Source organism: Onychomys torridus, chromosome 22, assembly GCF_903995425.1.
Source record: "Onychomys torridus chromosome 22, mOncTor1.1, whole genome shotgun sequence".
Taxonomy (NCBI): Eukaryota; Metazoa; Chordata; class Mammalia; order Rodentia; family Cricetidae; genus Onychomys; species Onychomys torridus.
This window is the reverse complement of record NC_050464.1, coordinates 14,801,274-14,813,019: the sequence shown is the minus strand read 5'-3', so window position 1 is coordinate 14,813,019 and position 11,746 is coordinate 14,801,274. Positions and strand designations below refer to the sequence as shown.

Here is an 11,746-nt window from a genome sequence, read left to right as displayed (position 1 = left end):
TTTTGAGCGAGTGAAATTATTAAGCCCATAGAAAGACAATGTAAAAGAATAAATGGAAAATGATAGGGCGACAGAGATGAACACCATCAAATTGGGGTTTACAAACATCCGGCAGGAAATGACTTGGGGAGAGGCAGTCAGCTGGGGTTTCCCACAGAGAGATTCCTGGGTAGAGCAGGGTGTCCCTCTGGCAAAGATTCTAAGTAAAGGAACAACCCTACACAAAGAACTACAGGCAGCTGGGTGAAGCTGAGAGAAGTGGTCATTCCCAGGGAAGAGTGCTCCCATTTTGAGCCAGATTGTGGTCAGCCCTAAAAATCATAATACTAGTAACATTATATGGACCCAACAGGTTATATTTAGCAACATATATGCATACACAAAACCAGACATGCATGCAATAACAGTTGATGAAGAAAAAAGGCCATGGATGTGAAGGAGGTGGGGAGGGGAATATGGGAGGGTTTGGAGGCAAAAGAGAGGGGAGAGATGTTGCAATTAAAATATAATCTCAAAAAGAAAAAAATAGAAGAAAGAAAAGAACAAATAATAGAGAGAAGTAGCATCATCAGATTGGGCGCTCACAGGATCCAGGAGAAACTGACTGGGGAAGTTGAGGCAGTCATTTGGAGTTCTCTGTTTAGCTTTCTCCCCAATGGCTGCGCTCCCCATGTCTGAACGTCCAGCTCTCCTCCGATTCTAGGTAGTTTTGTATTGTGGGATACACGGTGGTAACTTCTGCTGTATTTCCCAACAGTTCGTTTTCCTTCTAGCTGTTCTCAAGGATACAGTGCTGTCTGTTTATTATTCTTTGGCTGTCTGTTGTTCCCTTCCCTCCCTGTCACAGAGCCTGGGAGGCAGCCCATCCCTAGACAAAGGGCCTTGGAGGACACAGAGACAAACACATTTGGGTCTGAAACGGGAGAGGACAGCTCCACTTCCGGAGCCAGCGTCTCAGTGAGCTCAAACATCCCGAGACAATTAACCAATATAATGTACATAATAAACCCTCACTCTTGTTTCAGATGACCTCAAAGATCCCCATCCCCATTCACTTAGAGGATACATCCCGTACCATGAACACCAGAGTCCTTCTCCAGGGCTTGTGCCTGGAGGGCCGGGTCCTTCAATTGAAATTCTTTTATGCTGCAGAGAGCCTGCCGGGAAAGAACTAGAGAAGGCGAAAAGAGTGGGTGGCTGCAGGAGGCAGGGCCATCATCCCAAGAGCCTGGACCCTGAGGGTTCCAGTGTGAGGATTCCTTTTGGCGTCTCTCCTTTCTGGTTGCTGCTTCTGCTTGGAGCTGCCCGGCAAGCACTGGTAAGTTCACCGGCAGAGAGTAGCTATTCTGGGCTCTTTAGAGGTGTTTGTGAGCGGATGCAGTCATGATTGTTTAGCGATAGCTCTGAATTCACCTACGATCTGGAGGGCAGGGATATTGCCCAAGATTCTGCATCTCTGCTCGGGCTGGTTTTTGCACAGCCACGCTTTGAAGAGAAGCATCTAGAATGCATTCCAGGCCGGGTGGAGTAAATCGGGAGCAGTGAGTTAAGGCTTGCACCGCTAGGTTCCTCCCTTCTCACGGGTGCTTTTCCTCTGTGGCTCCTTAACTTTCTGGGATGGATTCAGTCACTGGTGGAATCCTGACAACCCTACCCCACCCCTCCATCACCAAAATTAGGTGCGATGCTTTGAAAAATTCTCATTTAAAATGGGATTTTAAAATAATCTCTTTAGGTATCTGAAAATCTGCTCGAATTCCGGGATTTCCTTTCCATTCCCAATTTTGAGTCTGTGATTGTTGCTTCACTTACACTTTATTTATTTATTGAGGCACAGGCTCATGTAGCCTAGGCTAGTCCTAATCTCACTAGATAACTGAGGGTGATCTTGAACTTTTCTGATCCTCCTGCCTCCATCTCCCCAGTGCTGGAATTACAGGTGTGCATCACCACACCTGGTGTCTGCAGTGCTGTGGATAAAACCCAGGGGCTTGTGTATGCAAGGCAAGCATTCTACCAAACCGGCTACACCTTCTGTCCTATTTGTGTTTTGAAAATTAGTATACAAAGCAATGTGCTTCAGCATGGTATTTTCTCTGCATACTTTGATTTCTTGCTATTTCTCCCCTCATTCCCCTCCCCCGAGCTTGCCCTCTCTGCTAGGTTAGTCCCTTTGACCCCTCACCAGCCCCCAATTCTGCTTCCATATGTGAGATCTACTCTGTTCCCCTTTCCTTACTCATTCTGTAAGACCTTTCTCCTTGAATTTGAAGAGGTCCTCTCTCTCTCTGTGTGTGTCTGTCTGTGTGTCTCTCTGTCTCTCTCTCTGTCTCTGTCTGTCTGTCTGTCTGTCTCTCTCTCTCTCTCTCTCACACACACACACACACACACACACACACACACACACACGAAAGTCAGAGAGTTTCAGATTTTGTAGCATTTGAGATTTTTAGATATTTGGATTCAGGATATTCAAACTGTAGTGGACATTTTATTATTATTGTCTTGATTTTCAAAAGAAAAAGAACACTCCACATTTGTTCTAGATTTGATTCCTTTTTGTTACTTTATTAATTCCATCTTTAAAATTTTTATTTTTCAAGGTATTGAATTTATACACTATCTCAATTTAATTTTCCTCAGAATATGTCCTATGTCTTCAAGGTGGATTTTAAAAATGTTTTATTACCTTACCTTAATAATGCAGGGGTTGGGGATTTAGCTCAGTGGTAGAGTGCTCGCCTAGCAAGCGCAAGGCCCTGGGTTCAATCCTCAGCTCAAAAAAACAAAAACAAAAACAAAACCCACGTTAATAATGCATAATAATTGCTTTCATCATAACATTTCCACACATGTTTGTCGTGTATTTTTCTTATAGTCACTGTCCATTACAGTCTCTTGTCCCCTTGCACTCCTACTGATTCTTTTTTGTGCCAAAGGCCTCCTTCTCCCCCCCCTCCCCCTCCCCTCCCCTCTCTCCTTCCTCTCCCTCCCACCCCTCTCTCCCTCCCTTCCCCCTCTCTTCCTCTTCTCCCTCCCTCCTCTCCTTCCCTCTCTCTCTCCCTCCCCCATCTCTCCCCTCCCCCTCCCTCCCCTCCCTCCCACACCTCCCCCCACTTCCTTCTTTCCTTCCTTCACTTTGTGTGTGTCTGGTGTTTAACTCTTCCCGTGGGTGTGTGTCCATGAGTATGGAGGTCAGATGCTAACTTTTGTGTCTTCATTGATTGGTCTCCATTTTACTTTTTGAGACAGAGGTGCTTGCTGAACTTGGAGCTCACTGATTGGTTAGTCTGGCTGGCCAATGAACTTCAGGAATTTGCTTGTTTCTGCTCTCCTCCCCCCACCCCCCTTTGCCCCGCAGCAGCCCTAGGGTTGGTTACAGAAGAATGCTGCCACGCTTGGCTTTTATGTCAGTGCTGGTGACCCACACTGAGACCCAAATGCTTCGTGAGGGCACTTTACCCGCTGTGCCATTTCAAAACTAGGGGGTGCGTTTTGAATTCCAGGGAAGGTCATCTGGGGATCAAATCCTGGTAGCAGGGGTAAAGGAGAGGCCTGAAGTGCTAGCTCTGGGAAGGATGGTGGTATTTGAAGGACCATCTTTCTTGAAGATAGGAGAAGGAAGGGAGATTAAGATAGAGAAAGGAAGTCTGCTGAGGTCGCTCACTGGTAAAGACCCTGGTTGCACAAGTGTGGCAACCTGAGTTTGATCCTTTGAAGCCACAGGAAGGTGGACGGAAAGAACTGACTCCACAAACGTGTCCTCTGACCTCCACAGGCATGCTACGTACGGTTTGTATGCCCCACCTCCGTGTGTGCGAGTGCAGAGTGTGCATGTGTACAATAGAGACAGTTGTGGCTAGTGATCACACTGGTTTAGGGAAGTCGCAGCAGTGGGTTCTCCTCACTCTAACTTCATTCTAAATACTTCTCTTGAGCCAGGTGGCAGCGCATGCCTTTAATCCCAGCACTCAGGAGACAGAGGCAGGCGGATCTCTGTGAGTTGGAGGCCAGCCTGGTCTACAGAGCGAGATCCAGGACAGGCACCAAAACAATACAGAGAAACCCTGTCTCGAAGAAGAAAAAAGGAAAAAAAGAAAGAAAGAAAGAAAGAAAATGAATACTTAACTCCATACCTACAACTAAGTGTAGCTCTCACCTTTCACCAAAGAAACTCGTGTTTACAGCAGATGGAGACTGTTATGGAAAGCTACAACCGGTCAAATGCAGAGAGCCACTGACTGTGGGGTGCCTGGGTCCTGTTGATACATCCACAATACAACCCTACACCTAAGGCTCAGGGAACACTTCACAAGACAGGGGCAGAAAGATTAGAAGAGTCAGAGGACTAGGACATCTAATGCACCCATTAGAAAGGTCAACAGTATGGTTGCCTAAACAAGACCTGAAATAATAACAACACCAGGTTTCATGCCACTGTGGAAGGGGGAAATCCCAAGAGGCCCCATTCCTAGCTAGAGTTGCAGGCAATTAATGGCCTCTAAAAGAGGGAGAATTAGTCTTCTTCACGGGCAAGTGCCTTATAGGCTATCTAATCCCAAATGGCCGTCTCTAGACATACATACATAAAAGTAATAATATAGGGACTCAACAGATTTTGCGTGCGTGCGTGCGTGCGTGCGTGCGTGTGTGTGTGTGTGTGTGTGTGTGTGTGTGTGTAGCAATAGCAATTAAGGAATAAGAGGCCATGACTTTGACAAGGAGTTGAGGGACATGGGTAAAGTAGGAAGGAGTTGGAGGAAATGATGTAAATACAGTACTCATCTATCAAATTCTTAAACAAGGGAAAAAAGATAAAGAACTATCTGTGGAGCTTTCTAGGGGTCTGCATAACATCTTAGTATAATAAAACTGCTATAAAATATCTTCAAAGGAGTAATTTATAATCTACAGAATTTTATTTTTTTCCCAGTTCTGGAGGCTGGGAAGTCCAAGAGGCAAGCAATAGCAGATAAAGTATCTGGTGCAGGCCTTTTCCTCTTGGATGGTGCTGTCTCTATGTCATCAATTGATAGAAGGGGCTGAAGGGCTCCCTCAAATCTCCTTTATAACCCCATTCATGACATAAAGGCCTTGCTTCTTTTTCTTTTCTTTTCTTTTTTAGGTTCTGAGGTTGAATCTAGGGCTTTTTGCATGCTGGGTGTGTACCTTCAGTATCCCACTGGTGGATTCTAGGCAGGTACTCTAACACTGAGTTAAACCACAACCCCTCCCTGGGGGATTCTAGGCAGATGTTCTACTACTGAGCCGCACCCCAGCCCCTCACTGGGGGATTCTAGGCAGAGGCTCTACCACTGAGCCACACCCCAGCCCCTCACTAGGGGGTTCTAGGCAGGTACTCTACCACTGAGCCACACCCCAGCCCCTCACTGGGGGATTCTAGGCAGAGGCTCTACCACTGAGTCATGTTCTTAACTCCTCACCAAGTTTCAGCATCTGACTTGGGGAGGGTGTCACGGTTAGATCATAGCACATGATCATTAGGGAACGAGAAAGAGAAGATGGATGGGAATGGCAATGGTTGGAAGCAGCTTCTGGGCACTAAAGAAGGTTCCTATTAGGGCAGAGATAAAGACGGCAAACTTGGTATTATGAACAGAGAACTGAGAAACTTCTGAAATTTATCCCCAGAAATGGTTACCCCTCATCATGGGGAAGATAAACGTTTAAAGAACAGAGATTAGGAGTTTGAATTTTTAGCTTCATCTTGGCTTTGCCCCAAACCCTATAGCATTTAATTATGGCAAATTTTTGTTCCCAAGATGGTAAGGTATAAAGAACATTAGATTAGAGTAAATCTTGACATTAACTCTGTTTACTTCATCACATTGCTTTCTAGCTCCCTTAATCCAACATGTTGTGGTTTGTTTTAAATTAAAAAATGATTCATTTTGGGTTGAGGATTTAGCTCAGTGGTAGAGTGCTTGCCTAGCAAGCACAAGGCCCTGGGTTCGGTCCTCAGCTCAAAAAAAAGTGTTTTGCAGGCATGCATGTATGTGTACCCCATGCATGCGACCATGGAGGCCAGAAGGCAGCACTGGATCTTCTGGAACTGTAGTTACAGACGGTTGAGAGCCACCATTGTGGGTGCTGGGAAGTGATACAGGGTCCCTGCAAGAGCAACAATACTCTGAACCATTGAGCTGCCTTCCAGCCATCTGTGGTGATGTTTGTCAACTTGTCACAGACTAGGAAGGGAGTCCCAGTGAGGGATTGTTTAGAGGGATTGTGTGTGGGGGACCATGAGAGATCAGTCCCCTACGATCCGCTCAGGGTAATGAAAGGAATACCTCAGAGTAGCGAGGGGTAGGAAACTTTTTGATCTGAGGGTGATTAGGAACAAGTTTTAGTCTATCTATCACACTTATTCATTCTTTCATCCATTCATTTCCTCACACTTCTCTCATGGTTCTTCTTCTTCATCCCTCACCCTGCACACACACACACGCGCACACACACACACGCACGCGCACACACACACGCACACACACACGCACACACACACACACACACACGCACACACACACACGCGCGCACACACACACACACGCACACACACACACGCACGCACACACACACGCACACACACGCACGCGCACACACACACACACACGCACGCGCACACACACACGCACATACACTTCACTCACATTTTGCAGTAGCTCTTGTCAAGAAGTGTCACAGCATGGGTGTGTGGGTTCAGTGGAAAGAAGACTCAGAGGCATCTTCAGAATGAATTTAGCCTTTGAGGCTGCAGGGGGATCCAGCCTCTCTGGACTCAAGGCTCACCCAGGGCATTTTATTATTCTTAATATTTATAGTTTAGCCAATTGATTTCCATGTGCTCAAAACAACTTGAAAGGAGCTCCCAAGAGTACAATGCCAGGTGCAAATTCCACGATTTATTGGGTACCACAGTTGGCCCGGTTTCCTGAACCAAGTTTTGCAGAGGCCTTTGTATCCTTGGGAGACTCTGAGACAAGATTCACATAGGACAAATAAAAGGTATCAGTTAAACAAAGGATGGATTAGGGCTAGGTACTACTCTCTGGAGCCAGGCCAGGAGTAGCTCAGCAGGGATGCCGCCACAAGCTCTCATACAGCTCTACACGGGTAATAAACAACTGGCTGAATCTTGAGTGGTCAGGGTACCCACAGAAAGGGAGCTACTGCAAGGACTGTCTTGATGTAAACAGCCTGGCCTTGACTTAGCAATAGACAGCACCTAGGAATTAGTCTTTGTGTATATTCTGTAGGGGCAGCTTAGTCTGTATTGGACTTATTCTAAGGTCTTTGCAAAATATATAAAAGGCTGTCTTTGAGACTGAGAATACTGTTACTTTCCTATGTCAGTAGAGAAGAATATTCTGATAATAGTTCTGTTCATGAGAGTTAAACATCTTAAACAGAAATCCACAGCTAAATGGGTGCCCAGAGATGTAAAACATACCACCAAAGGGCTGTGAAAAGCACCTCACAACTGTTCTTACAGGGAGGTGTAATGGTGGCACATGAGAAAGAGACAGGAAACAACTGATTTTCACAGCCAGTGACCCCACAGCTTTGCCAGGTGGGGCTCCCCATCAGGGAGTTCTACGTCTGGTGGGCTGACTTGACTTGTCAAACATCAGCTGTCACCTGCTGTATACTCCCACAGTCCTCAGTGTGTGTGTGTGTGTGTGTGTGTGTGTGTGTGTGTGTGTGTGTGTGTGTATACTGGAGCTCAGTGACATGTCATTCTCCGGAAGTCATCCACCTTGTGTTTGAGATAGGCTCTCTTGCTGGTTGGAGGCTCTCCAGTCGGCTAGGATCCTCCTGTCTCTGCTTCCCCAGCATTGGGGTTTCAAGTGCACCGCACCACACTCTGAATTTTTACATGGGTTCTGAGGATTGAGCTCAGGTTTTCATGCTTGTGTGGCACTTTACTGATTGAGCCACTCCTGGCCCCAATCCATGGAAATGTACTCTTGAAAGGGATCATGGGATTCTGTCCATCTTCCCCTCTCCTTGCGTTGAAACTGTTTGCTCCAACATGCCCTCCTCCTTGCCATCTGAGACATAACATGTTCTTTCAATGAGTGACCTTCACCAAACTGTGCTATGCTATTTGGAGTTTAAATCTCCACAACTGTGAGCTAACTAACCCTTTGTATGTTTATAAAGGCACTTACCTCAGGTATTGTCTTATAGGCATGCAAAACAGACTATATAGTGTTTAATCAACTCTGGAGAGGAGCAGATCTTGCTTTGCAGATCCTTGGGTTAGCAGGTGAACGAAACAGGCTGAAGCCTCCTCTAAAGGGCAGTGAGTGGGACACCTTCACTGATAAATTGTTCTCTGCTTAGTGGCAGAATGTGCGGCAAGTTCCTGAGGCAGCTGTTGGCTAAGGAGAGCCAGCATTCCACCCCCGTGGGGCGCTTCCTGCTTCCGGTGCTCGTGGGATGCCGCATCCTGCTTCTGGTTTCCAGTGGACCTGGGGTTTTTGGTGATGATGAGAACGAGTTCATGTGCCATTTAGGGCAGCCAGGCTGCAAGACCACTTGCTATGACATCTTCCGCCCCCTTTCTCCATTGCGCTTCTGGGCCTTCCAAGTCATCCTGATGGCTGTACCCAGTGTCCTTTACGTGGGTTTCACTCTGTATCATGTGATTGGATACTGGGAGGAGCCAGAAACAGAAAACAAGGAACAAGAGACACGGATTTGCAAGGGCGACCATAGCAAGGATGTCTCAGGGGCTGGAAGCCTCAAGCTTCTCTGGGCCTATGTGGCACAGCTTGGGTCGCGGCTGGTCCTTGAGGGAGCAGCCTTGGGAGTTCAGTACCACCTGTATGGCTTCAAGATGCCCAGCACATTCATATGTCGTGAGGACCCATGCATCGGCAGCACAACCTGTTTCCAGTCTCACCCGTCTGAGAAGACCATTCTCCTCAACACCATGTTTGGAATCAGTGGGGCCTGTCTCTTGTTCACTTCCTTGGAGCTTATGCTTTTGGGTTTAGGGCGGTTTTGGAGGATGTACAAGCACAAACTTTCCTTTTTAAAGAACTTGCGAACCTCAAAGAGCTCCGTAAGATGCAAGGACCCAGCTGATGACTTGTCCGTGGTGGAGACAAAGGAGCCATTTTGAGAAGCAGGTGAGGACCCTACTGATAGTCATCTGTCCCTGCCTCTGATGCCTCTGTGTTGGCGACCTCCACCCAGGGTAGGTCCCTCATCCTCTGGGGTGTACAGCTCCCCATGTTACAAACTAGATAACCATCCTCAAAGCAGATGCACTCTAAAAAAGGATTTACTTTCAATTTTAAATTGTGTGTGTGTGTGTGTGTGTGTGTGTGTGTGTGTGTGAGTGTGGGCTTGTACACATGAACGCAGGTGCCTGTGGAGGCCAGAAGAGAGCTGTAGATTCCTTGGAGCTGGAGTTACAGACGGCTGCAAACTGGTGTTCTTTGCAAGAATAGTACACATTCTTAACCACTGAGCCATCTCTCCAGCCCTCAGATGTATTTTTTAAGGGGAGGAAGTGTTTACCTTGGTTAACAGTTTGGGGTACAGCCCCTCACGGTGGAGAAGGCATTCATTTATGTATATGAAATGGGTAGCCCTGGCTGGCCTGGAACTTGCTATGTAGATCAGGCTGGCTTTGAACTCACAGAGATCAACCTGCCTCTGCCTCCCAAGTGCTGGGATTAAAGTCACGGGCCACCACACCTGACTGAGTCAGATGTGTTTTGATTACTACTCCGCAAACGTGTCCCAACACCAGTCCCTGTCAATTGTGTGGCTCCTTCTAGTAGGACCATGGTGAGGGCACCAGTGTATGTACCGCCTGCTTTTCCATTGGGCAGAGTCCTCAGCTTTTGCTTCATTTCTACTTTATAGAGTTCTAAAGTTACCTGACTTGCCTGCCGAAAACCCTGTGCCTGGATCTTCCTACACACATCCAGTGAGATGGTTGGTGAGACAGTACAGTGGGTAAAGGCGCTTGCCACCAAACCTCATGATCTGAAACCCATCTCCAGAACCCACATGGAGAAGGGAGAAAATCAACTCCCACAAGATGTCCTCTGACCTCCACATATGTGTCACTGCGCGCGCACACACACACACACACACACACACACACACACACACACACACGATGATAAATAAAATAATGAAATCTCAGAAAACAAAACAAAAACTCCTGCATCAATTACCTATTGCTTCTAACTTCTTATCTCCCCTGTCTTTCCACTAAACATCAACCTACTTTCTGTTCTAATGGGTTATCCTACTGTGGGATTTTATAGAGATGGAATTGTGCAACATGCTTATTGCTTACTTGTATGTCTTTATAGAAAAGACCAAGTTTTTCCTTGCCAATTAAAATCAGTTTTTTGTTTTGCATTGTAAGAACTTTTTATATAACATGATTATTAGATACTTATCAGATGAGTCATTTCAAAATATTCTCTTCCATTCCATGGTTGTCTTTCATTTTTTTTCTGAGTAGTATTCTTTTAAAATTATTTATTCTTTGATACTTTCATACATGTATTCGGTGTATTTTGATCACGTCTATCCTCACATCCCTATCTAACTCTTCCTGGATCCCCCATCATGTCCCCATCCTGATTTCATGTCCTCTTTTTTTTCTCTGTAACTCACTGAGTACAAAATTAGTGCTACTCAAATGTGCATGGGTGTCAAGCCACCTACCAGAACCTGGTCAACCTACCTGATGCCACACCCTGAAGAACATGGATTCTTCCTCCACCATCGTCTATCAACTGCTAACAGTTCCTCAGCTGTGGATGGTCCACCAGTCATCCATGCTGGAGTGATGAGTGCTGGGAGCCTGTGCAGACAACCGCTGCTTTTGTGAGCTCCTGAGTGCTGCATCCCTGCTGTGTTAAGAAGACATTATTTCACAGAAGATCCCCCAGAGCTCTGGCTCTTTAAACCTTACTTCCTCTCTTCTCTGATGTCACCTGAGCTTTGGGGGCAAGGCTGTGATGTAGATGTCTCATTTGTGCTGAGTACTCCACAGACACTTGTTCTCTACATTTCGACATTAGACACTGTCAACTGCAAAAAGAAATTTCTCTGGTGGGAAATGAGAGATGACCTAATAATAATAATAGAGAATCATTTAGAAGACAGCGTGATACTATCTCAATGTAGCAAACTAATAGTAATAGGCTTTTCCTTAGGCCCTATGAGCTCCCCAGAATGGTTTCTTGGCTGGATTGATAGTACCAGGCATGAGTTTCCTCCTGTGGAGTGGATCCTCAATCCAATCAGAAAGCAGTTCGTTACTCTTATAACACCAACACCAGTCTTGCACCCTTGGGTACGTCTCGTGAGGCTGGTTGTTGTAACTCACAGGATTCATACATGAGTAAGACTGTTGGTTACCAGGAAAGCTAGCCAGCAGGGACTTGGCAGTATTCTTTGATGTCCAAAAGCTTTTCATTTTGATGAAGTCAAATTACTCATTTTTTTTTTGGTGATTTTGGTGCTACAGTTAAGAGGCCATTGTTTGACCCAAAGCTATGAACGTACACCTGTGTTTCCATCTAAGAATTTTATACTTTTAACTTTTACGTTTATGTCTCTGATCACTTACAAGTTATTTTTTTTTTTACAGTGAGAAAAAAAGACAAAGATGAAAATACATTTCTTATTGGAAATAATGTAAATGAGCAAAATCTTTGAGGTATAAAAAGGAAAAAAAAAAGTC

The 11,746-nt window shown here is 45.8% G+C and overlaps 2 protein-coding genes across 3 annotated transcripts in view; both read left to right on the top strand.

The window, feature by feature from the left end:
• Positions 1–928: 928 nt before the first annotated feature.
• The window catches only part of Gjc3 (gap junction protein gamma 3), an 11,294-nt gene continuing 476 nt past the window's right edge, over positions 929–11,746 (top strand). The window contains exons 1-3 of one of the 2 annotated variants that reach the window (XM_036171900.1): positions 930–1,318; positions 8,368–9,158; positions 9,904–10,043. In XM_036171900.1, coding sequence (XP_036027793.1) covers positions 8,375–9,151 — 777 coding nt within the window. In that variant the 5' untranslated portion in view covers positions 930–1,318; positions 8,368–8,374 and the 3' untranslated portion in view covers positions 9,152–9,158; positions 9,904–10,043. Of the gene's footprint in view, positions 1,319–8,367; positions 9,159–9,903; positions 10,044–11,746 lie in introns of those variants that run through there. The other variant, XM_036171901.1, reaches the window with a different exon arrangement.
• LOC118572340 (olfactory receptor 2AE1) overlaps positions 9,173–11,746 on the top strand; it is a 21,973-nt gene continuing 19,399 nt past the window's right edge. Inside the window, exon 1 of the mRNA XM_036171898.1 lies at positions 9,173–9,226. The gene's annotated coding sequence lies outside the window, so the exon portion shown is untranslated. The remainder of the gene's footprint in view (positions 9,227–11,746) is intronic.